The following is a 26,347-nucleotide window of genomic DNA, read 5'->3' as shown; positions in this document are numbered from 1 at the left end:
ACCAGGGAAAGGAGGGTGTCACTAACATCTCCATCACACTAGAATGAACATTTCTATGCTGGCAGAAGTGCCGGAGAGAAGAATGGGGCAAACAAGACAACGATGAAGTTTACAGGGTCAAAGTGTCGACACTGCACTGGGAAGCTGGGTAGAAAAAGTAAAGTTATCAGGGCAATCACTTGAATGGCAAAACCCAGTAGGTGTTCTGAGAGGAAAAACACCTGATTTACGATAGAATATTAGGACCAACACAAAAGACTAAGTAAGACTAGCAGATGTGATAGAAGACTCATCAAAACAGAAATTTATCTTCATTTGTCTTTCTGTTGGACTTGGCTCCACAAACGCCAGAATGTCAGCAATTCAGCTAGATAGGAAGAGACAACTAGGAGGAGATTCTGCATGTGTGGAAACATAAATCATTATTATTTCTGAATTTTTCCCCACAAAAGTCTTGCCAAAATATTTTTATTTCATTCCTCTTTGTAAGGCAAAATTATTTCTCTCAGCTGTAGAGACAGAATATTTATTTCTTCTCTTTTTAGCACGCCAACTCCATTCACTTCATGCAACCATTGTTATAAGAAGCCCATTTATAAGAGTTACTCCTGGGGAAGATAAACCCTGTACTTCATTAACCTGACAGAAAATTGGGAGGGCTTTTTAATCTGCTGCATCTCTCATTATTCAAAGCCTTTACAATGTATAAGGCAACATCCAAAGGGAGAAGAGGAGGCCATTTTTGTGATTAATCACCAAAGCTATGGAAATCCAGCAGATGCCAGGTGATGAATTAGCTTGTAAGAAGCAAAGCAACAGGAAAAGAAAGTAGAAAGAAGAAAGAAAGGAGGCATGCTGTCAACATAGCATGGCATCTGTGGATCAGTCAGTTGTTTCATATTCTCTGTGTTAGTCTTACAACTTTTCTCATGCCTATTGTGCCAGGGCTATGCAGGGGAACAAATGATTGCCCCCAGACAGCATTTCTCTTCTGATTCAGCAGAAGAAAGCACATCTACTACCCTCGTGGTACACAATTCCAGCAGAGAAATGAATGCTTAATGTCCCTCTTAAATAAATCCACCTTCATTCTGAAACAAATGAGAATATGCAAGAAGTAGGCATGCAGGCAGGCAGGCAGAGATACCTTTTATAAAGGAATTCCCCAGCTGCTACTGCAAGCGGACGGTGTGTGGTATAAACAAACTGGTATAATGTTTCACAGTCTTCAGTTGATAACACATCCTCACAGTTCCTAGGCAAAAATAACAACGGAAGTTATAGTTCAGGTTTATCTGCAAAGAGTATTATGAATGCTATATGCAGCTTTTACTAGACCTGATTCTCCATAGCCATGCAACTTGTTTACACAGATAAATTTTTGTAGGACATAACTAAAAATGCTATCAAACAAAATTGGCAGCATTCTTTTACTCACTGTGTAGAGAAACAGAGGTCTGTGCAAGCCATGACGAATCAGGCCCACTGCATGGACATGAACATTAATTTAAAGTATAATTAAGGTTGATTAGTGATCACAGTAAAAAGAGCAATAGTAATAAAATAGGAAAATCATGCCTCTACTTTATGCTTAGATGTTCACCATAGAAGATAATAAACGAGAAGCCTTCATTTTGCAGTACAAATTATTTTTCAATGATTTATTACAGTATTTTAAAACCTATATTCTATTACACTAGGCTTATAGTCACATGTAAAAAGAAATCAAAACACATTCTTAATAGTATGCTTATGACTGTGACTTTTCTGCGCAAACACACTCAAAGTCACAATTTTTTTCATTTAGCTACACATCTCAAGAATACCACATGCCAACTAGTAAACCTAGAACACTCTATGAGAGGTAGAAATGGTATTAATAGCAACCTTTCACAAAAAGGAAACTGAAGCATCAAGGTTGAATAACCCACTGAAGAGATACCAGAGGAGTGGAGCCCAAAGCAAGGATTACAGTTTCAAAATGCCTGCTTCTTACTGCCATAGCAATGTCATTGGGTTAAGCTACTTCAGAGAATAAAAGAGCAACATATGACATCCTCACACTTACTACAGCCAGGTGAGAGGAAAGGGTTTTTATTTATTACTGCACTCAATCCTCAGGTAGTAGCAGTTTAAAACCATCTACAGCTGTAGTCCAATACCTTCTCTAAAACTGAGGATTCATGCTCTTAATTTGCTGGCAGTGATGTCTTACAAAAATTAGCAGCCCTTCCTGCGCTTGCCCATTTGTCTCCAAACCCATCGTATCCTTTAGCATCCTCATAAGTCACAAAGCCCCAAAACATCCTCCAACCCCTGACTGAAAAAAAGTGAGCTCACGTTAGGTGGGAGTATCACTAGAGTGTCCATTGCAAATATTTCTTAGTACTGTCTGGGATTTAAAATTGGGGGGGGGAGAGAGCACTCATTTCTCAAAGCCAATAGCCTCTCATTTATAGAAGTTGATACCCCATGAATTTTAGCTTTACAATGTATTTACTCATGTATCACTTGAATTTTTCACATTTTTTCTGTGGTCGCTTACAATGGTCACTGGAACAGTAAAAAGGTCTTTAAATGGAAGTGCTGATGGTATGTCTCCAAAAGTGATGGGTCAATCTCACAAGATAACGCTTGCCCTCAACCAAAAAGAAAAGGTGCCTTACGTACTTCAGGCAGGTTTTGGTGGCCTCTTTTAACGTGCAATTCCCTTGAGTGTGTATTTGCAGTAATAGGACATACAGAAAGTGCTCTGAGTACATATATCATGAAATCAGCATAAAGGAAAATATTTATGCGACTCTTATTCAGCCATCTACAGAACTGAGGAAATAGAGTAAAAATGTGTTTATTGAGGTTAAACAGTAAGAAATTGAAAGACGTAACATGGTGCATTAGAGTATATGAATACGTATTGGTGTGTCCTGTGAAGCCATGAAGGAAGTTATTTATTCTTCAAATTTATTAAATTTTTACAATTTTAACAAGTGAGAATAAAACAAAGACTGACAACAAATTGCACTTACAGGAGTAAAAATACATGATATAGCAAGTCTTTATATTAAAAGGCTATGGGGAATTTACTGAAATAAACTAGCAGTCTGACAAGGTTTCTTTCCTTCTTTTTAATGTCAATCTATTATTTAGTTCTTTTAAAGCACTAGTTTCTATGAAGCTGCCCTTGTCATTTTCTCTCTATATATTTTTAAAAAACTGTGGACAGCTTGAAAAAGAAGAAATTTCTATACAAACACCGTGATCTAGAGTGGGCCAACAGAGAATCACAGAATGGCTGAGGATGGACAGCACTTCTGGAGATCATCTAGTCCAACCCCCTGCTCAGAGGAGGATCAGCTAGAGCAGGCTGCTGAGGGTTGTGTCCAATCAGGTACTGAATATCTACAAAGTCAGAGACTCCACAACTTCTCTGGCAACCTGCTCCAGTATTGGACCACCCCCACAGTAAAAAACTTTTTTCTTAAATGGAATGCTTACATGGAATTTCCTGTATGAACATGCCAGTCAAATGTACACTTTTTTTTATATTTGAATTTTTTATTCTTTATATTTCAGGTTTTCTCTTCTTAGCACGTTTATGGAAATAGTGAATGCAACACCTTTGTGTCTCAAAAAATTCCTTGCCTGAATTGTTCAGATACGTCAAAGAGCTCAGCAACATGCCTGCCATCTCTTTAGGTACAAATTAAGGACTCTGCCTTTCCAGTACAAATGAAACTGCCTTTCCTTAGAAATTTCCTTTCCTTAGAAATTTCCTTTCCTTAGGAAAGGACCTGGGGGTCCTGGTGGACACCAAGTTGAACATGAGCCAGCAATGTGCCCTTGCAGCAAAGAAAGCTAATGGTATCCTGGGCTGCATAAGGAGGAGTGTTGCCAGCAGGTCGAGGGAGGTGATCCTTCCCCTCTACTCAGCACTGGTGAGGCCACACCTGGAGTGCTAGGTCCAGTGCTGGTGTCCTGGTTTCGGCTGGGATAGAGTTAATTTTCTTCTTAGTAACTGGTACTGTGCTGTGTTTTGGATTTAGTGTGAAAATAATGTTGATAACACACTGATGGTTTAGTTGTTGCTAAGTAGCGCTCATCCTAAGTTAAGGATTTTTCAGTTTCCCATGCTCTGCCAGCAAGCAGGTGTGCAAGAAGCTGGACAGCTGACCCAAACTAGCCAAAGGGATATTCCATACCATGGAACATCATGCCCAGTATATAAACTGGGAGGAGCTGGCCAGGAGGGGCAGATCACTGCTCGGGCATCAGTCAGCAGGTGGTGAGCAATTGCATTGTGCATCACTTGTCCTTTTCTTGGGTTTTATTTCTCTCTTTTTTTGGTTATATTCTTTTTCATTACAATTATTATTTTTATTATTAGTTAGTATTATATTTTATTTTACTTTAGTTATTAAACTGTTCTTATCTCAACCCACAAGTTTTACTTTTTTTTCCGATCCTCCTCCCCATCCCACCAGGACAGGGAGAGGGGGGAGCGGCTGCGTGGTGCTTAGTTGCTGGCTGGGGTTAAACCACGACAGCTGAGCTCCCCAGTATGAGAGACATGGACATACTGGAGAGAGTCCAATGAAGGGCCACAAAGATGATTAAGGGACTGGAGCATCTCTGCTATGAGGGAAGGCTGAGAGAGCTGGGATTGTTCAGCCTGGAGAAGAGAAGGCTTAGGTGGGAACTCATCAATGTGTGTAAGTACCTGAAGGGAAGGTGCAAAGAAGAGGGAGCCAGGCTCTGCTCAGTGACAGGACCAGAGGCAATGGGCACAAACTGAAACACAGGAGGTTCCCTCTGAACATCAGAAAACACGTTTTTACTGTGAGGGTGACAGAGCACTGTCAGAGGCTGCCCAGACAGGTTGCAGAGTCTCCATTGCTGGAGATATTCAAAAGCCATCTGGATGTAGTCCTGGGCAACCAGCTCTAGGTGGCCCTCCTTGAGCAGGAGGGTTGGACCAGATGACCTCCAGAGGTCCCTTCTAACCTCAGCCATTCTGTGATTCTGAAATCCCAACCTCTTTGTTTTAACTTTGTCTTCAAAGAGGCTAGGAATTTGCCCCATTTCCATTAATCTACAGCAGTGTTATTTCCTCCCTCCTCAAGACAAGAGTAGGTCAGATGCAATAGCTCTGGCCATGTATGAAGCACTCCCTAATAGCACAGAAGCAAAGCAGGGGAAAACAACCCATTTTCTTTGCAGCACAGGCTGACAGACACTCATGACACCACTTGAGCATCGGATCTTTTTTTTCTTTCTTGAATGGGAGGGAATACCTGTATGTACTACTACTACTTTCACATACTGCTCAACCACTACTCTCTGTGATACAATGAGATTTATACTCAGAACTCCCACTCAAATGAGTGCTTAGGGGTTTTACTTGCCTCTGGAAGTAGCAGCACTTGACTACACCTGCTACCACTACCACTAATACTACCACAGTAAATGGGTGCCTTTCTTTTTTACATACATAAGCCAATCATCAAACATTCAAAGAATACTTCAAATAATACAGCAATAATACTGCTGCAAATTTACAGCCCTCAGAATGCCAAGCAACAGATAAAGATTAAGCCAGAAGTGCCTGCCAGTGTTTAGGTGCCTAAAAATAAAAAGGCATGGCCTTCCACATACCAATGTCATGACATACCATTTTCTCTGCACTTCAGTGTGAACATGTCACAAAGCCGAAGCTGGGATATTCTAGGGGGAGATCACAGACCCATTTTGTTCTGTATATGGCACCAGCTGAAAGATTCCATATCTTGCTTTTTTTTTTACTGTACGCAAGAGACGTGACTGCTGGAGTCACCTCTCTTGGTCTGTGCTTATACCAAGGATAACCATCAAAATCATGACAGTAAAATAAAAATACACCTGACGCACTTCTCAGAGTTTTGCCACCTTATTATTTTTGGTTTTAGTGGCTGCGCAGGGAAAGATCTGGCACGTGTTATGGAGACATTGGTAATCCAAGGTATAGCATCTCAGTCAAAAAAATCTGATAATTTTGCATTTAAAATTAATTGAAGTTAAACATCCAAATCTGCAAATACATTATAAAAACATTATTTGTGTACTGAGCACTATCAACCAAAAAATATATGTTGAAAGTATTCTGATGTCTGAGATAAAATCTTTAAGTAGAAAAATCAGCTAATCTGTTCTGTTATCTCCTGCTTTCTACCCTGCTGTCATTGCAGGTATTTCAAGATGACACTTTGGTGATCAGAGAGATAACATGGTTGCCACTACAATATAACAAGAGTCCTTTCCCACCCACTTTAAAATAGGATTAGCATGTTGCAATACACTATGATTCTATGATTCTGCTGTGACAGAATGCAGCAAGATGCACATTAGACAGATGCTGTATGGTATGCTGTTTTGATTAAGAAACATAACCCTAGGAGACATGTAACTCTTATTTTTTCTTGTTAACTCTTCAGACATGAAAGATAAGGTTTCAGAATATATCTCAAGGTTCTTGAATAGAGGTGCATGATGGCAGAAAATTGCTGAAGGTAACTTCCAAGAAAGCATAAATCTGAGAGGATGGAAAAGAGGAGAAGGCAGAGGAGAAAGCACATGCCCTTGTTCCATTTTGGTCTTTCATTTTTGTTTTGTTTGGAATAGGCTTAACAAAGCACTACTATAACTCCACCTGAATAGGAGTGTGGTGGACCTGAAGGAATCACAGAGGAGCTGCAAAAGGAGCTCCATGCCATTCCCTTTTGGTAGTACCTAATCTGCTACAAGCAAGTTACTGATGCAGGAAGTTAGAACTGTGCAGTATAATTTGCTTCACTGCTTCATATGCTACTTCTATCAACTTCAAGATAACATTTCTTTATTTTTCCTAAAAGCCACTAAACAAGACAAAGGTGCATAATTTCCTTATTTGTATGCAAAGCATGTCTCCCTCTTCAGCTTATTTTTCACAATCACATGAAAACACTTTTTATAATAGCATTTAAGCCTTCAATAAACTTAACTGTTTTTCTGCACAATGGCTTGGCTGAATAATCTTGCTAGATACAGTGCATTTGCCTAACAAATTAAATTTCTCCTCCAAAGTCCATGGCTTAGCTATGAAATAACACTACAGAATCACAGAGTTCAACATTCTGCTGGCACTGAATTACTTGTCATGGGACATCTACATCGACCACTAGAACTAGTAACATATATTATATTATTTCCTATGGCACAGAATCATAGAATGGTTTGGGTTGGAAGGGACCTTAAAGATCACCTAGCTCCAACCCCCCTGCCATGGGCAGGGACACCTTCCACTAGACCAGGCTGCTCAAAACCCCATCCAACCTGGCCTTGAACACCTCCAGGGATGGGGCATCCACAGCTTCTCTGGGCAACCTGTTCCAGTGCCTCACCACCCTCACAGTGAAGAACTTCTTCCTTACATCTAATCTAAATCTACCCTCTTTCAGTTTAAAGCCATTACTCCTTGTCCTGTCACTACATGCCCTTGTAAAAAGTCCCTCTCCAGCTTTCTTGTAGGCCCCCTTTAGGTACTGGAAGGCTGCTATAAGGTCTCCCCGGAGCCTTCTCTTCTCCAGGCTGAACAACCCCAACGCTCTCAGCCTGTCCTCATAGGAGAGGTGCTCCAGCCCTCTGATCATCTTCGTGGCCCTCCTCTGGACTCTTTCCGACAGGTCCATGTCCTCCTTATGTTAGGGGCCCCAGAGCTGAATGCAGTACTCCTGGTGGGGTCTCACAAGAGTGGAGCAGAGAGACAGAATCACCTCCCTTGACCTGCTGCTCATGCTTCTTTTGATGCAGCCCAGGATACAGTTGGCTTTCTGGGCTGCAAACGCACATTGCTGGCTCATACTCAGTTTTTCATCCACTAACACCCCCAAGTCCTTCTCCGCAGGGCTGCTCTCAGTCCACTCGTTGCCCGGCCTGTAGTTGTGCTTGGGATTGCCCCGACCCATGTGCAGGACCTTGCACTTGGCCTTGTTGAACTTCATGAGGTTTGCACAGGCCTACCTCTCAAGCCTGTCAAGGTCCCTCTGGACGGCATCCCTTCCCTCCAATGTGTCAACCGCACCACACAGCTTGGTGTTGTCTGCTGTGCAGTCAACGGTTGCTGAGGGTGCACTCAATCCCACTGTCCATGTCGCCGATAAAGATGTTAAACAGCCCCGGTCCCAATATTGACCCCTGAGGAACACCACTCGTCACTGGTCTCCACTTGGACATCGAGCTGTTGACCGCAACTCTTTTGAGTGCAACCATCCAGCCAATTACTTATCCACCGAGTGGTCCATCCATCAAATCCATGTCTCCAATTTTGAGACAAGGATGTCATGCGGGACAGTGTCAAATGCTTTGCACAAGTCCAGGGAGATGACGTCCATTGCTCTTCCCTTATCCACCAATGCTGTAACCCCGTCATAGAAGGCCACCAAATTTGTCAGGCACGATTTGCCCTTAGTGAAGCCATGTTGGCTGTCACCAGTCACCTCCTTATTTTCCATGTGCCTTAGCATAGTTTCCAGGAGGATCCCCTCCATGATCTTGTCAGGCACAGAGGTGAGACTGACTGGCCTGTAGTTCCTGAGGTCTTCCTTTTTTTGCTTTTTAAAAATGGGGGTTATATTTCCCCTTTTCCAGGCAGTGGGAACTTCACCGGACTGCCACAACTTCTCAATGATGGATAGTGGCTTAGCCGCTTCATCTGCCAGTTCCCTCAGGACCCGCAGATGCATCTCATCAGGTCCCACGGACTTGTGCACCTTCAGTTTCCTTAGATGGTCTCGAACCTGATATTCTCCTACAGTGGGTGGTTCTTCATTCTCCCAGTCCCTGCCTTTGCCTTCTGCAACTTGGGCGATGTGGCTGGAGTACTTGCCAGTGAAGACTGAGGCAAAAAAGTCGTTAAGTACCTCAGCCTTCTCCATATCCCAGGTAACTAGGTCTCCCATTTCCTTCCAGAGAGGGCCCACATTTTCCCTTGTTTTCCTTTTATCACTGACGTACCTATAGAAGTTTTTCTTGTTGCCCTTAACATCCCTGGACAGATTTAATTCTATCAGGGCTTTGGCTTTCCTAACCTGATCCCTGGCTGCTCCTTTGCCAAATCCAGTTTTCAGGTTTCTCCTACAGTGTAGCTCCTCCCTCTCCAAACTAAAACATCCTTCCCAGTCTAGTTGAGAATCGGAAGGGAGACTAAGATTTGTAAGCACAACAGTGATGTACCCCTACTTGACTTGGGCCTCCTGTGCTAAGCAGGACATTGGGAACTTACAAGCCTCAGTTTCTTGACTTTTAAGTTGGATTAACTCTACTGACCACTGTCAAAGCACTGCGGTGAGAATTAATGTATTTATCAGCTCCATTAAACAGTTTTTAAACTATTTATGTGAAGTCCTCAAGGAGTGCAATATACTCACAGTTCTCACTAAGGCAGCTCTTCCAGATTTCAAACTTGAAAGTTTTGTGTTTAAAACTCAGTTTAATTTCAGTTACATTCAACTAATGTCCCGGTTTTGGCTGGGATAGAGTTAATTTTCTTCTTAGTAGCTGGTATAGTGCTGTGTTTTGGATTTAGTGTGAGAATGATGTTGCTAACATGCTGATGTTTTAGTTGTTGCTAAGTAGCACTTATCTTAACTCAAGGACTTTTCAGCTTCCCATGCTCTGCCAGCAAGCAGGTGTGCAAGAAGCTGGGAGGGAGCAGAGCCAGGACAGCTGACCCGAACTAGCCAAAGGGGTACTCCATACCATGGAACATCATGCCCAGTATATAAACAGGAGGGAGTTGGCCGGGAGGGGCGGATCGCTGCTTAGGCATCAGTCAGCGGGTGGTGAGCAATTGCATTGTGCATCACTTGTCTTTTCTCGGGTGTTATTTCTTTTTTTTTTTTTTTGAGATAAGAACAGTTTAATAACGAAAGTAAAATAAAATACACTACTACTACTACTAATAATAATTGTAATGAAGAGGTATATAACAACAACAAAAAAATTAACTCTATTCCAGCCAAAACCAGGACACATATTCAAGCTATTTGTAGACTTGTGCCCCTACCTGCACCACTTGCAACCTTTCCTCATTCATCTACTACAGTTACCTAATTACTTTTGCTGCTCTTTTCCAAAATCCCTCTGCTCCTTTAGGCAGTTAAGCACACAAAAGTGAACAGAATTGTCTGGCAGTAGGCACACTAAACTAATTTGCCTCCTAAAGGGCAATGTTTTCAGTAAGATTCCTTGGTCTCATTGTCACTCATGTTTTCTCCCTCTTTATTTCCTTCCTAGTTCTATTCCCTCTCAGATCCTTTGCAACATTAATGCTAACAATTATGCATAATTCAGAAGCATTAATAATTTCTATTATGCTAAACCTCATAGGCTCATTTCAGCTTCAGGATCGCATCATGCTGTGTAAAAATAGAAATCTACTAGCCCAAAGACCTTGGCATTCAATTGAGACAACATGCAAAAAACAAGAAGAAAAAAAATCTCAGCTCACAGAGATAGACGAGATGCAAATACAAATATGGATTTGAAAAAAAACAGGTATATGCAAAGCAAGAGGGTTTTGAATCAGCAGTGGAATTTTTTTTTTAATAATGCAACACATCTAAGTGAATTGAAAAGATCAGTATTTTCACTGCCTCTCTAGCTAGCATGAGAGAGAATGTAAAGGCCAGCATAGCAGTTTTATGGGCCAGTAGTACGCAGAGTAGTCAATGTATATGCCACAGGACTGGAATGCAGTGATGGTTAAGAGATGGTCAAAGCTGTTACTAACATACATGGAGCACAGCTGCACTGCAACCGTAAAACATCACAAAAAGAATTAATTGGCAATGAGGTCTTGCTACTATACTCACCCAAAAGACAATTATGGAAGCCAGTAAAAGAGAGTTACTGACATAGTAAATTTTCCCCAAGAAAGTCACAGAGTACCCAACGGACTAACTGGAGGGAAAAAGTTACTCCTGGCCTTGCTTCTTGCCAACACGTCATGAAACAACAAAATATTTATTCCAGTATTAGATACATGTTCTAAAGGTGCGTACCTGACCAGTTAAGATTATATTATTTGTTAAAAATAATCCATGATTCCAAATCCAATATTGGGAGTTCATGAGATAGAGGTTCTCACCAGTAGCTTTAAAAATAGAAACTTGATCTGAAAGGTCTTTCATGTCTCACTAAAAATGCAAGCTGGGCAACTAGAATTCAGTTGCCAAATTTGCAGATGAAAAAAATGACCCATCCACTGAGAAGCCAATACAGCATGACAAAAGCAGCAAAAAATTTGATTACATCAGTGCATACAAGTAGAAGCGGCATTTATACAAGCTGTCATTTATTAGTCTTTAAAGGCAGGGGAGTTGCTGTCCCCAACCCCATTTCATGCTTTACTGCATGTATCAAGCAGCATTACCGCTCAATATCCAGATACTGGTTTTGAGCTATGAGATGCACCTATTTGAGACACAATAGCCCTGAAACTTCTTTGCTTCTGCAGTGCCAGCAGTGAGTACTTTCTGACACTATTGTAGGTACTGAGGCATAAGCTTTTCCCCTGCTAGAAAAGCATCTTGATGCAGGCTGTTATTAAGAAGTCTGTACATGTGACTGTCTAGATCGTCTGCATTCTCTTCACACAGGTTTTATAGACTGGTCAGTACTAGTCTTATCAAAGAGAAGAGCTGTCATTGAATTTGCTTATTGAGTCCCCAATTCCCACTTTCATCACTCCATTAATTAAGCCAGGGCTCAGAGCAACTGGGGGGGGGGGGGGGGGGGGGGGGCGGGGCGGGAAGGGGGGCAGAAAGGAGGATGGCTATGCAACAGATGAGCAAAAAGAAAGAGAAGCATGTATTTGCTAGGCCTGCACACAGCCTAATTAAAAACAATTTCAAAATGTATTCATTTCACTTATGAAAACTACATTTTATGATGGAAAAATGTCATTCAGAAAACTTTAGAAGGCATTTATTCACACTGCAAATCATATTTAAGAAAAGTTAGGAAAAAATTGCTTCAGGGAAAAAGAAACATTGATCAAACTTTTATAGCTGCAGCTTGCATTAATGAGAACATGATCCCTTATAATAAAGCCAGAGATGATAAACAGCTGCAGTGCCAATATAGCACTTGTTAGTTCTGACACAGAACAAGGGCAGCCATAACTGGTGTATAGCATCTTTGTACTTCAACAATGGTGTGCTGCTCCTCCTAGCACAGAGACACATTATACACATAGACACAGCATTGTGCTTTGTTCCAATAGCTGCCCACCATGGAGAACCAAGGGATGTAGAAATGGACGTTGTAAACACAGAAACAATATAACCCTAGCTACTACTAGTGAGGCCCAAACAATGGTACTCCCTTCAGAAAAGCACACTATGTTCACAGCATCATATGCTGTTCTGATGTGTATGTTGAAATAGGCCTAGAGAAATGCCACTCAAATCAATGGAGTGTGAAGTGAGATAGGAGACGAGACTATAAAGCAGCACTTCAATATACAAATGTACTTGAAATTTAATGTAAATACCTACAACACTATATTATTTGGTCCATTAAGGTCTACATCCTCATCTAGCAATGACCAATACTTCTGGCTTAAATGGAAAAGCAAATCCCACAAGGCTATTGGACAATGCGCCATGCTGTACATGGAAGTAAGCATCTGCATCACCAGAATTCAACTTATACTCTGAGACAGAAGAGACACTTACTGAGTCCTAACATCTCAGCTGTATTAACAATGAAATGCAGTGGGCTTTTTATTCTCATTTTGCATTGAAAAAGAGGGACAGAGAATTTATTCTTCATATATTTTGCAAATAAAGCCATTTCTAAAATAAACATGCCGCTCAACGATGTATCAGAATAGGATTCATATACTTCTGTAACATTAGTCTAGTTTTTCCCCACACTTCCAGCTTGCCATTATCCTATGTCTGTTGGGTAATTTCCCAAGAAAACAACTCTTCTGTTAGTTTTCCACTTCAGCAAAACCAAGATATCATACACTTGCTCAATTCCTGTCAGTCAGTCTGCTGTGGGCTCGATAGCTCCCAGGTTCTCTGCCATGGCGCCAAGAATCTGAAAGTCCAAATTCTAGCAACAGCCTCAAAGCTGAAGGCTTCCTGCATCAGGTGGGGAGACAGGGAAGATGGCAGAGTTCCCTGAGCTCCTGGTCAAGGCCTGGCAACCCTGGGACAGAAGATGGGGTGGGGACCCCATCTTCGGTGGGGACTTCCCCCGAGACAGGCAGATGCTCTATTTCAGAAAAGCCAAAATGAAAATGTGGAATTTCCTTTCAGAGGGAACTATAAAGATATAAAAATGTAGTTTTCATACTGAATCTCAGCACAAGGGTTTTCTTAACATTGGTATTTCCCACAGAAAGAAAATGCCATGTCTTGAGTAGCTTTAACTGTAACTCATATCCTGCCAGGAGCAACTGTTTCCCAGCATGTAACTGATTACAGCAAGATTCATCAGGATTGTATCTGGATCTTGTTGCCATTAAAACAATACAGTAAATTGAAAAAGAAATTATTTACTGTGACATAAGCATCAAGAGTTTCATGGCTTGAACTGCTACTTCATGGTCCTTGTCCAGAGGCATGGACACAATTCGATCCTAATGGATGTAAAATGACAATAAAAAGATGTAACATGTTTGTTCTCAATAAACATATATTTTTGCTACAGCTAGATCATCTACACTAGTAGAGCAGAGATTTATTTTTATTTCAGCAGCTATTTCCTAAGAGACATAAGGCAACTTGATTACTACCAAGTAGTTCCCCAGCCCCTGAAAATTAACAGCATGTTAATTTTTTAACTGAATTAATCATGCAGTAATATGATATTTTTTATAGATGTAATGTATGCGTTCACAAGAAATCAACTACAGTCTACAAATTAAAAGTGACTGACAACTTGTTTCTAAGATGTTACTACTGGCACTTCAGTATGTTAAATGAAGGTAAGCCTCAAATTACAAGCATTATATAATCAGTTTCTCCCATCAACAACAAAGTGCATGTACCTACACGTTACAGAAGCCAGTGCCTTGCTGGAAAGACAATTAGGACTTGAGTCATAAAGGTACTTCATGGAATAGCAGCAATATTCCTGACCTCCAGAATTCACACTATTGCAACTTGGTACACACGCAAACACCTCAGAAAACAGTGGAAATTTTCCTGTCCTATGTACTCAAGAACTCGCACTCCTCAGTGTGGCCTACATCTTTAAGGTGTATTAAACCTTTGCAGTTGCTTGTTTTGGGACTAACAACTTTCTCACTTAACATATCATTTCTAAATCTCTAAGTTCATTTTACTTTGCACCTTCCTTTTTCTCACAACCCAGCTGCAAGGTGTGGGAGTCCATGAATCCTGAGTTTGAACACTCAAGGGTAACGGAGGGAGCATGCAAAACTCCCATTTGCGGGAAATGGATTGATGGTTATATGATTATATTTCCCATCACTGAGAAAAAATGATTTAAACTTTGAAAGACTCCAGATCAGTCCGTATTTTGTGTGTAGCTGTTTGGGTTTCTTTTGTTTAGAAGGGAAGGAGTTGTTGTGTTTGGGTTGGGTTTTTTTGATTGGGGGATGGAGTTTGCAATAATCCATTTATATATTATCCTCCACACAGAGGGAGATCGCAGTACAAACAGACTGGAGCTATTTCATCCATCTTTGAATATCAATCCTGCAGTTAGTTACGCAGCTTACAGCAACCTTCTTTTAGACAGAAAGATAAGGGACTACCACCTAACTGTTTAAAAACAGGGGTTAATCTTAGATAGCCAAGTTTCAGTCTGAATAATTTATTCTTAAGATACCAATATTAATCTGTTTCTTGTCTTTGAGGATGTGCTATAGGTATTTTTTAGTATTAGCAACTGCTTTGACATACAGGTAAACCCTGCACCTTTTGCAAAAAGAACATGAATTACCACCACATGCAGGCATTGGTTATGTACTGATTCAGAGGGACTGAGATATCAATCACAGCATCTTGAGCTTTCTTATTCAAACACTGAAAAGGCACAGCCCCGTTGGGATAAGAGTAGCTGACGAAATCATTACCAAGGGCAGGATTAAAAAAAGTAAAGGGCTTATTTCTTAAACAAGTCAGGATGTTGGAATATGATAAAGGCAGTGTACGGGGTCAGTGCAGTCACAGAACAAGCTCTCAAAATTATAGCATATCACCTGACTTGTTCAGAAAGGAGATAAGGGATCCTTCTTCAAGATTCATACTGACATGGTGGATCAACAGAGAGCCATTCCCACATCAGTGGGATACATGGTCAGCCAATCCAGTATCTACAAGGTTAACCCGTTATCAGGAGCAGCAAAAAAAGGGACCTTTAGAGTATGAAATTCTTTGTCATCTGCCAAAAGATCCTGTAAAAAATCTAGGCCATTCTGGATGAATGGTGGAGATAATGACCACAGTGCATGCTAACACCATTTTGTGCATGAACTAAAGTGAAACAGAAAATTCCATAGAAACAGAGGGAAATATCTCTGCAAAATTCCTTCATCCACTCAGTCAAGCAGGCTGTTTCTGCAGTACTCTAAGCTCCTGTCAGTCAAGAGAGTGGGGAGATCAGCTCTGATCAAAACATGAGACCCTGTGTATACACCCAACCCAGACTTAAAAAATAGCAAACAGTAATCTATTTACCTTGAATCTACTAGTAAAGAGATCCATCCTGGAAACAAGTTCTTTTCTGCTATAAATTCCCTGTAGTCCCAGAAGACACTTCAACCGCACTTCAGCTTGCTACAAGACAAAGAGAAATCGGCTAACAGTAAAAAACATGTATCTTTGATGTTATTCACTACTGGCATTCATATTATGCAAATAAAAGTTCTTTGTGGGTGGCTACAGCAGACTACCCAAATACTGCCTCATCTTCTTTATTAGTGATATCAGTACCATTTTGTTTGTGTGCATACATGCGCGTCACACACACACACAGGAAGCCTGGAGTGAGCCAAACTTAAAGGTGACATCAAAGTTTGTGTTAGGCTTCCTAAAAGTCAAAGAAACTCTCACAGACCTTAGAGTTAATAAAAGCAACAGAATGCAAAAGATACAGAAATTGTGGTATTCACCTGTTAAAGATACAAAGACAAGAGTATGGATGACCTACTTAATACAACCAGTACTCTTCCATACATCAGACTTTGCTTCCTTTCAGCATTTGACTCAGACAATCGTTAAACATGGACAAGGACTCCAAGAAATTCTGGAAGATTCCCAGAGGAAGAGGTACACCTTAGAAATGCACTGGCTTATCATTGTGGGTTCTTACAGAGTTAAATGTTCTGCCCTCTCCCTATTTCTGTTTTACACTAGAATGCTGTATTTTAAGCATTCTAAGAAGAAAAAGGTTGCTTTGAATTTGGCCTAATTAGTTGATTTAGGCAAAACATTTATCCCTGCAAGGTGTTATTTCATACTATTAGTACTGCTGCTTCATAGATGCCTCAAAAAGAAGCCTTTTCCTTATCCAGCTTTTAAATTATCTCATGCATATTGCTACACCTTTCAAATGACAAAGCTTTAAATGGCATTAGGAAAGTCATTTTGAGGATCTAACATAGAAAAATCACTGTGATCTGTAAACTTATAATGCTAAGGATATCAGCAGAGACGCTTAAATGAACTGCAGGCTTTGAATCAGTCTCTTCACATTTCTTCCTTAATTCCTCTTGCTAACAATAGCAGTAAGAATAATCAAGGAAACTCAAGAAAGGAGACCACCTACACATAGGCTATCCATTACTACAAGTTCCTGTTCACCTGCTTAGATGGAAAGCAAAGGATGATACCCAGTAGCAGGCTTTGACCAACAGTTTTGCATAAGATAGCTTTTTGCTAGAAATATAAAATGAAAGATCAACAGGTAACAATGAGTACTGCTCTCTAATCTGCCCATGACACACCAGCAGTACATATTCTATATTGTACTTTAAAATTAAAGGTCTTGTCTGAGAAAGAGACTGTTGCCCACACCTGCTGCTTCCTACAGCCACAAGGGCTCCACAGCACAGAACTCACTCACAAACAGTCCCAACTTGGTACCCGTCACTGCACACTGGCACAAACTCAGCTCAGCCAATGTACCGCAATCCCGGCTTCAGCTGCCCTCAGTATTTTATCACAAGGCTTTGCTTGAGAATAGGGACTGCATTTGTGCTTGAGGAAAAGGAAAAAAAAAAAGGAAAAAAGTTTGTGATGGTTTGTTGGATGGTCATATAGCCCTTGGCACACAGCTAGTAATGTCATTTGCATTTGTCAGTCATGTGGCATTCAAGCGTAGGTCTGCAGATATAAAGTTTAATACATTAAACTACACCACCTGCCTTCTAAGGTATCCTGTTCCCACCCGAAAGCTCTCAGTCATAACCCTATATGTATATGTTTCTTTTAAGTGAAATGATCAAATAACTACTACTATGACTAGTTCTGCTGTTTTCCTATGTTTTCAGCTGCATTTTCTCCTTCTCAACCACCTGTCCTTTTCTAGATTCATCACTCCTCATAGCTTCTTGATCATTCAGAATTACTTCACATCCTTCTAAAACTATCTCACTACTTACCTTCAGCTCCTTTTAACAGTAATGTAGGCAAGTACAAACACCCAGCCATCTACTCCCCTCGCCAGAACTACCATTCTAATCTTGACTAAATACCTGTCTGTTTGGTGTTTTGAAGCTGTGACAGAGTGAAGGGGAATTATGTAAGCACATTTTCAGGATACTCTGAACACACACTGTCCCTCAGCTGTATCATAGTATAGTTCGACCCTGACCTGCAAACGGACTGGCAGAAAACATCAGTAAGACAGTGGGCAGCTCTAGTGACCTCAAAGAGCTCTGCATGGGCTCCAGCACTGCTTAGACACATTCAGTTATGAGATTTCAGCCTCACCACTATCACAGAGATGGGGCCATTCAACAAGCCTCACAAATACAGGCTGGGACCTGGATGATTTGATGGGGTCATCGGGTCATTTTTTTTCTCCTGAACACTCCCCAGATAATAAATTGGGAAAACTAGGTCTACTTCTGGATTATTCCTGAATAGCAGAGACAATCCAGCTTACCTGTCCTGTTGAGGTAAAAGAATTTAAAAAAACTGCCCTCCCCCGCAAAAAAAAAAAATCAGTACATATGCACCAAGATGACCTGTGGAGCAGAAAACCACTATGTTAACATGGCCATTTGAAGAAAGAAGTACTTCAGAGCTAGCCATAACCATGGGATCAGTTTCTATAGCTATGTTGAATGGGTGGCAAAACTAAAAACCCATTCAATTTCCTGAAATTTGCCAGGAGCATCACATGGTCAGGACACAGAAGTTCATTTCAACAGCAAGTTCCTGTTTCCACAGGATTTCTTTGGGTGTTTTTCATAGTCTAATGAGAAAACCTCAACAACTTGCCCTGAAGTTCCAGACAAAGCTAGCCCAACACGGTAGGAGGTCCCAAGCGTGCATCTCCATTGTCTCTGCCTTCCTGTCTACTAGTTCTGCCTTCCACTTTCCCCATCCTTAGTCTTCATTGTCTTGACTTTTCTGGTCTTTAACTCTGAACTTTTTACACAGCACTTCCCTTCAACACCTGCTGCTCAGGTCAGCACTGGTTTGATTGGATCTGGATGCTGATTTAGTAGCTATATACTCCCTTGGAAGAACACTAGTGCCTTTGAGCATGAGTTAGGGGCCTAGGTTTCACAAATGCACTGATAGGTGACTGGGCTTACACATAACATTGTTCAACTGCACACAGCTGTCAGATTTAGTATCAACTGTTGCTTAGTGTTCAAAAACGAAAAGTTAAATTATTTCTAGCAGATGAACACAAACTACTCAAAAATGTATCTTCATAGCACTGTTCCACAACTCTTACTGGGCCAAAGAGAGATCCTCATATGCAGTTTTGAGCATATCACCACTGAATTTGAAGCATCTTCTTGCACCTAGGAAATAACCTTTCACATAAAAATATAATGTTTCATATCAGGGTATAATGGCAAAATGGTATTTCATAGGGAAAAAAAGAATGATTATATTCAAATAAAAGACTTTGAAGACAAAATGTTAATTTTATGCTTACTTCCCCCTCCCCTCTCTGCTTTAAAGCCTCCCAAATGACTGAACTTAATTTCTGTTTACAGCACTGTAGATGATCCTGGCCAGGTTTCCCCCACCGTTAGGTTACTTTTGTGGTTGTTCCATTCTGGGGCCTAAATTATTTGGCAAACTTCTCTACGTTATATTCTAAAAGAAAATTGGCTCTGGGAGGTATCAGTTTCTTGCCACCCACCCCCAACAAGATGGGATGGAAATGCTTATTAAGGAGGAGTAGTGGGAAATAACATTCAGATGTATATAAAAGCACCGCTGCCCCTGTTGCTGCCAAAAATGCCCTGCTCTCATTTTGGAATTGGGCAATTTAACAGTGGCTGCAAATCACAAAGCACTGCCGGGACTGCAACCACCAGTAATGGCACACTACCAGGTCTCGGCCAAATGTGGAATATGGAAGACTTCTCACTTTATCTTACTCTGCTTGCACGTGCATTGCTTTCAGGTAATAAGCTTTAGAAAAACAACCATTTCAAGTTCCCAATAAATGACATTGGATGAGCTATGTGCGTTAATCAGAGACACCAGCTGTTAATTTTCACTGTACAGCACTGGGAATGAAGACATATCATCTTCAAAAATGACTCTTTCTTTTGAGAATTCTCCCAACTGAACATATACTAAAAAGATATTCTGATCTGTTAAAATTTATGCAGGAAAAGACGACAGTTCTTGATAGATTTGTTGTTCTAAAAATCTGAATACCGTAATGGGACAACGCAGGGAAGTAAGAGGCTTTGTGCTCCCCCTCCTGGCTTTGTGGTAAACTACAATTTTATTCCCAGAACACAAACATTACCTAAAGCTGACACAAAACTGAGGATGTTTCAGAACTTACACAGAAGCTATATATACACTTTAAAAGGCAGCCTGCAGAAGTACAGTGTGCCAGTTTCAGTAATTAGCCATTCACGATAAATACTCCTATCCCCCTAAAAATCTGTCATGCGTTTTAGAAGCATGAGAAAAAGCATATTTTTGAGTTACTGTTTTCTTTTGGTTGGTTTTTTTTTCTTTGGGGGGGCGAGGGGTGTTTTTTTAAATGTGCCTCTACTCAAAAAGAAAAAAAAAAAAATTACTATAAGGAAAAGGAGAAAACCCTTTGGGAAATGACTGGACTTTCTGTAAATATTTTCTATATCCATTTAATTCCAAATGAGAAATGCAATATTAAAGACTATTTTACTATAGGCAATATTTATTTGTTCATTTTTAAAAAATAAAACAAAATTTTAAATCCAGCCATCAAACCTAAAAGCAGAATTTTAGTCAATGTTTAACACTGCATGCGCTTAAAGGACATAGGCCATTTTACAATTCAGTAATAGCTCCCAATTCAGTAACATATAAAAATAACTGCACACACAGGGACACACACTGCTACAGAACTGGAAGAAATGTTCTCTGTTATTTAGTGCTACAATGGCTTTAAAAATAAAACCTGAAATGGGGAAGAAACTAAATTCTTTTTTGTACCACCACAGTCTTAAATATCTACTCTCAAGAATTTAAACGTTAGGATTCTTTAAAAAAATTCCCATCTACTGCCCCCAGTAAGAAAAATTAAAACTTTACCTTATCATACAGCATCCACCCAATGTATTTTAAGTAGCTATCATTTAAAAAAGCATCTGGGTATGTTTTAATCCAGTTGCCAATTTCTTCAATGCAAGTTGCTCGGATCTCGGGGATCACATCACTGCGAAATTATAAAATTGTAATATTAATACATTAAAAATGCCTAATATATATTAATTATATTATTTGCAATATTTTTATTTTCTGGAATTGCAGAAGCATGTATAATCCAAAATACTACAAGTATCTTCATATTAATGTTCTAAGTTAGTCTTCAACCGACAATTAGGCCACTTTTAGCTACAAATGTTTCATGCAATAATTATTTCGTAATTTTAATAATCACAAATGCACTGCTCTATAGCCATCAGGAAGAACTTAAGAAACACACTTAAGAGAGGTCCTTTCGTAAGCCCAAATTCTTTAAAATAATTTAACTGCTACACTTTCTTTGACACCATCAGTGCCTCTAGGATGTTTAACTTGACTCTGGTATCTGGACAATCTGAGCAAGAGTTTCTTGGGAGTGCAGATACACATCGCAGCTTTATTTTTATTCTTACCGGTAACGGTTTAGAAACGTCCCTTTGAAAATAGCATTCATCATGTTCTGTACCTCTAGAAGCTTATGCTCATACTGAAATACAGAGAGAACTGAATGTTAATACTGGTCCCACAATTCACTACACATGAAAAATTTGCATCAGTGCATTTACAATACTACTGTGGTGGAAAATGCTAGCATTTACACATGGTACCAACATAAAATGAGTGGTCTGTATCTACACTAGCAATTGGCCTTTTTGTAGCTACATCCTGATGAAAGGTTTATCAGATACCAATTGCTAGCCTGGATAACAAGGTACTGGTTTGATATAGTGAGGCTTGATCTATCAATACACAGAAAGATACAGCATAACTATTGAGCAATCTTCACATATAGGTCCAAATTCTCTTTTTATGCACTTAAACAGAGACAGAAGAAAGGCTTGTAATTTGTATAAACATACGCAAAATTGCACTCCCACAACACCAGAGCTACTGATGCAAGTACATGTGTGCGTAAATCCATATTTAGAGATCAAGGGCTAATGACGCCAATTTAGAGAAACAATTAGTAGGACAGACATCACAAGTTAACAGCACATAGGGCAGTTATTACCTTAGTCATTTTTGTACCACTTGATCTAGCCAGTCACAACTGCTCTGCATCATGCATTAGATAAACATATAAACCTCAAAGAACTGCAGTGACCCAAAAGCAAGCTGTCAGCAATCCCTCTTTTTACATCTTCACGCATATCCCATACAAGACACCTGCCTAACCTCTTTCCTTTTTCTCTCCAGCTGGTCAAGTCTGTAATTGGTCCTCTTGCCACTTATCCTCTTCTTCTCCACCTCATATAATCTTTGAGCATTGTGCTTGTTGATATCAAGGTTCAGATGTACGCTTACAACTGCTGTCAGAAGTTTCATTGCTAAAAAGGAAAAAAAACCAACATATTTAGCTTAGCTTAGAGATATGTAGCATAAATATATTCACCACTTTACCACAAAAAGGATATGGTTAGCCAAATCCAGTTTATTATCCAAAATACGAACACTACTAGATTATAGTAATTTGTTTTAAAATACAGTGTTTATTTTAAAGGCAGACAATGATCAAAAAAGGAAAATGTAGTGATACTACTGGTGATTTACAACTTTTGGCCAGAGTTCTAGTCAGAGTAGTAATTTACTGTGCAACTCTCTTAGTTTATGTAATTCTGATTTTTCTGCAAAAGAATCTAGAGTTGTGGAACAGGTGATTTTCAGTAACAAAAAAAAACCCCAAAACAACAAACCCCAACAGTGAAGCTGGCCCATAAAAGGCTGGGAATCTTAATATTTTACTTGAATCGAAAAAAATTCACGTTCCTCTAAGGATCACTAGATTGTTTGCATAGATTTCAAGTGGGTTTTTTGAGCCTTCAAAGCAAACAGTGTACTTTAGAACAAATTACACTTCAAGCGCTCTTTGCATGGCAAAGAGGGTATTTACTGGCTTTAGGGGGAAAAAAAAAGTAGTAGCTTTAGTATCATCATGCTGCATGAAACAGAAATGTGTAACAAGCAATGTTCTTTTCAGCACAGGTACCACAAGAATAGCAGCTCTCCAAAGGAAGCTTTTTTAGGTGAAGCATTTAATGCAACCTCATTACATTAACCAGTGGAGGGAGGAAAATAACAAAATAGAAAACTGACTGTGAAAAATCAGTTACAAAAAAAAAAAAAAAAAAAAAAAAATCAGAACACGGCATAATTCTAAAGTTAGTCATGTCAGGCATTAAAGAAAACTTCTTTATAAAGAAAAAATTGGTCTAGATCTATCATAGCTAAAGCATCCAAATTCCATTCAGATACACATGGGAACAAATAATTTATATTACAGTAACATACATTAGGAGGAAGGCACTGTCAATGCATAAGAGAACAACTGCTCCAGTAAAAAGAGCTTTTCAATTTTGAGTAGTTTTGTTTGTACACAAGTCAACAAAACTCAAGATCTACAGCAACTCTGTGAGTTATTTCACCTGCCAAAGTGCTTGTGTGTCTAAATGCTCTGACCATGGAGTCTGCTAAGCCTGTAAGCAGTGAGATGATAGTGTCCATCAAGTAGCTATCATACAGGATGCTGCACTGGCACTGTTGGACAAGCACTGCAATAAATTCACAGAAATTGGCCTTGAACTTCTTCCAATAGGGTCCTGTTCTGATCAGCGGGTAGTCTTCATTGTCCTGCACAAGAAAGAAAAGCCAAGAGAAAACACACTAATTAGTTTTGTTTGTGCACACCATTTCCATCTCTCCCACTGAATATCAGAGAGAGTTTTGCTGACAGTCAGCTTCACCTCAGCACCCCCATAACTTTTTTCATGGTTATTACTCCAAAGTAGGGACATGCAACTAGGCTACAAGCAAGCACAGAGACAAACTAGCTTTATTAGAGATACACTGTCATGATAGCTCACATTTGAAAGCAATGTATGTGAGGTAGCTGTGAACGGACAGGTGGGAGAGGGCATGTGAAGCCACAGCATCATAAATAACTTTCACTGGCATAAACCATGAGCACTCCTAGCCTCTTCTACTCCTCACAGGTAGTAGTGCTTCCCCACTTCCCCATCCTTCCTGTTACTGCAAGTGTGTGGTAAAATCCAGGAGGAAACTGAAGTGATTGAAAAGTGAAAACAAACAACTGTGGTGTGAGCAGGATGGGACTGCTTTCCTCAGCAGCACTGCCAGCTTAAGGAATTTATCAGGCTACAGCTTAATGACACACACTGAGTCATTCACCTATATCACCAGCACCTAGGTCCCTGAAAAACTCCACAGAAACAGTAAGTAGGCAATACCTTTCACATTATGCAAAAAGCAAGTTACAATAAAACCACAAGTGTTCAGAGTACAGTTGATATTGCCAGGAGGAAAGCAGACAGATGGCAGTTCAGATGACTTCTCACACAAAATGGTGCGCCTCATGTGAAGAGCACACTAGGAAGACTTTGTAGATGGCAACCTCACGCAGTGTGAACATTTATTTCCTTTGCACCTCACAGATCCCAGGAATGGCTCTGAATATGAATTTGCATCTTGATAGTTTCCAGGTGTGAATGGAGCCAGGGAACTCCAAAACTTCACTCACTAAGGAAAACTTCATCCTGAAGGCAGGCCATTACTCAGCTGGTCTTTCACTAGTTGGTCATACACCTTCTCAGACATATTCTAACACGCAGCTTCGCACCCAGAATAACCTCCTGTACTTAGAAAGTGCACTGCATGCTCTTCTTGTAACTTTGTTTCCAAAGCACAGGACCCACTACTTTCTTGAAAAATAAATGCAAATACAGACTGATCTCAGGGATGCTCGCAACCCAAGGCACATTGGGAATTTGGAATGCGCTCCTGATCAGGTTGTAAGAGTCAGTTTGGAGCCTAACAGTAGTAGCAAGTGCCAAGACAAAAAGGGAAGTCCCCAGCAGGCCCCATTTAATGCTCCTTGATCATGACACAGACAGTAGAAAGACAACCTACAACTTCAGGAAGTACCTACTTTATCACTGTAGCTTACTCCTCAATCTGAAAAGCAGCACAAATACAGGAAGACATCTCACTTTTTAAGAGCATTTCTACTGTCCATGTTTATCATATTGGGATACTGTTTAACGGTAACATGCATACTGTAAATACATAGACAGCACAATGGGCACACCACCTAAATTTAGGCACCTAACCTGGGATTCCCTTAGATTCCCTCCATAACCAGGACAGAGAAGCAACTCTGCTTCCAGAAACCAAGTCAGATTAGGCACTTAACACAGGTTCTTCCAGAGAACTATTCAAATCACTCAACTGAGGCTCCTGCTCTGACTCATCCTGGAAATGTTTCTTTCTTTCATACAGAGTCTATGGGAAGAGAGGAAAGTCAAAGTGAAGTGCCAACAAGGAGTTAAGATGAACTCCCCACAGTGCTGCAAGTGTTGTATGGGAAGAGGCATAACAGAAAAGCTGTTTCTGTTCTCAAACTATTCTTCCAATCAAACATTTATGTTTGCAAGAGAATGTTTTGATGAAACAAGCCTTTGAACAAATCTGTCTGCCAAAACCTCTGTGTGAATACGTGTGCGTGCACGTATGCATGTATGTGTGCACGTGTGTGTGTAGAGCTTGCTGGAAGGGATGGAGAACACTCTTGAACACCACTGCAACTTGACATACACCAGCCTGTTCAAAATGCTGATGTCCCTTTGACATTAATAGCGAGAAACAGGCACTTCAAAAGCGTGAGTGTGTTCATCCAAACCAGAGGTCTAAAACAGACCAGATGAAGCAGATCTCAGAAGTGCATGATTATCTCCATTCACTAATGCACAGTTTAAGATTACTAGTTCCGATGTATTTGCCTACACTGGAAACAGGAAATACAGCCACAGAAAATGCTACACTACAGTTGCAGAGAACTACAAGAGTCCTACCATGTCCACCGGCCAAGTAACTGTCAGGATCCAAGGATAGGCCATGAATTTCTTGTACTGCAACCCGGTTTCCTGTAATGCATGAGACAAAATTTTAAAAGCTTTTAGATGAAACGGCACAGTTAATTCACAAAGACAAAAGCATCACAAAACATGCATCATATTTAAAAGGCTATTAAAACTCAAGGCAATTTGTATTACAGGTGGCTCATACAATCCAATGCATTAAACAAAATCTAACTCCTTCTCATCTCGGTATTTTTTATTTATAACCAATGATAGAAGAGAAAACACACTTTTATACAAAATCTGAGTTTTCTTGCTACAAGTAAGAGACAACTTGTTTTTAAAATTTATAAGCAAACATATACAAGGTATAATCCTCATTATTAATTCTAAGATATGGCTCCTCAGCAACTCTAAGTATATCCCTTTCCAACATTTAGCAACTAGGTACTGTAAAACATCTAAACTCTAGAAAACCATTCTGAGCTTTTCAAATTATAGAGAAATGTTTTCAGCACTAGTGTGACTTGATTCAGGGATGTT

The 26,347-nt window shown here is 40.1% G+C and overlaps 1 protein-coding gene across 1 annotated transcript in view; it reads right to left on the bottom strand.

The window, feature by feature from the left end:
- LOC127022606 (cohesin subunit SA-2-like) overlaps window positions 1–26,347 on the bottom strand; it is a 65,889-nt gene that overhangs the window by 26,415 nt on the left and 13,127 nt on the right. Inside the window, exons 6-13 of the mRNA XM_050906254.1 lie at window positions 25,799–25,870; window positions 23,357–23,561; window positions 22,110–22,261; window positions 21,347–21,420; window positions 20,781–20,904; window positions 15,732–15,830; window positions 13,584–13,663; window positions 1,148–1,255 (exon numbers count right to left, since the gene is read on the bottom strand). Coding sequence (XP_050762211.1) covers window positions 1,148–1,255; window positions 13,584–13,663; window positions 15,732–15,830; window positions 20,781–20,904; window positions 21,347–21,420; window positions 22,110–22,261; window positions 23,357–23,561; window positions 25,799–25,870 — 914 coding nt within the window. The remainder of the gene's footprint in view (window positions 1–1,147; window positions 1,256–13,583; window positions 13,664–15,731; window positions 15,831–20,780; window positions 20,905–21,346; window positions 21,421–22,109; window positions 22,262–23,356; window positions 23,562–25,798; window positions 25,871–26,347) is intronic.

The sequence above is a fragment of the Gymnogyps californianus genome, chromosome 1, assembly GCF_018139145.2.
Source record: "Gymnogyps californianus isolate 813 chromosome 1, ASM1813914v2, whole genome shotgun sequence".
NCBI classification, from domain to species: domain Eukaryota; kingdom Metazoa; phylum Chordata; class Aves; order Accipitriformes; family Cathartidae; genus Gymnogyps; species Gymnogyps californianus.
This window is presented reverse-complemented; position numbering and strand designations above follow the sequence as displayed.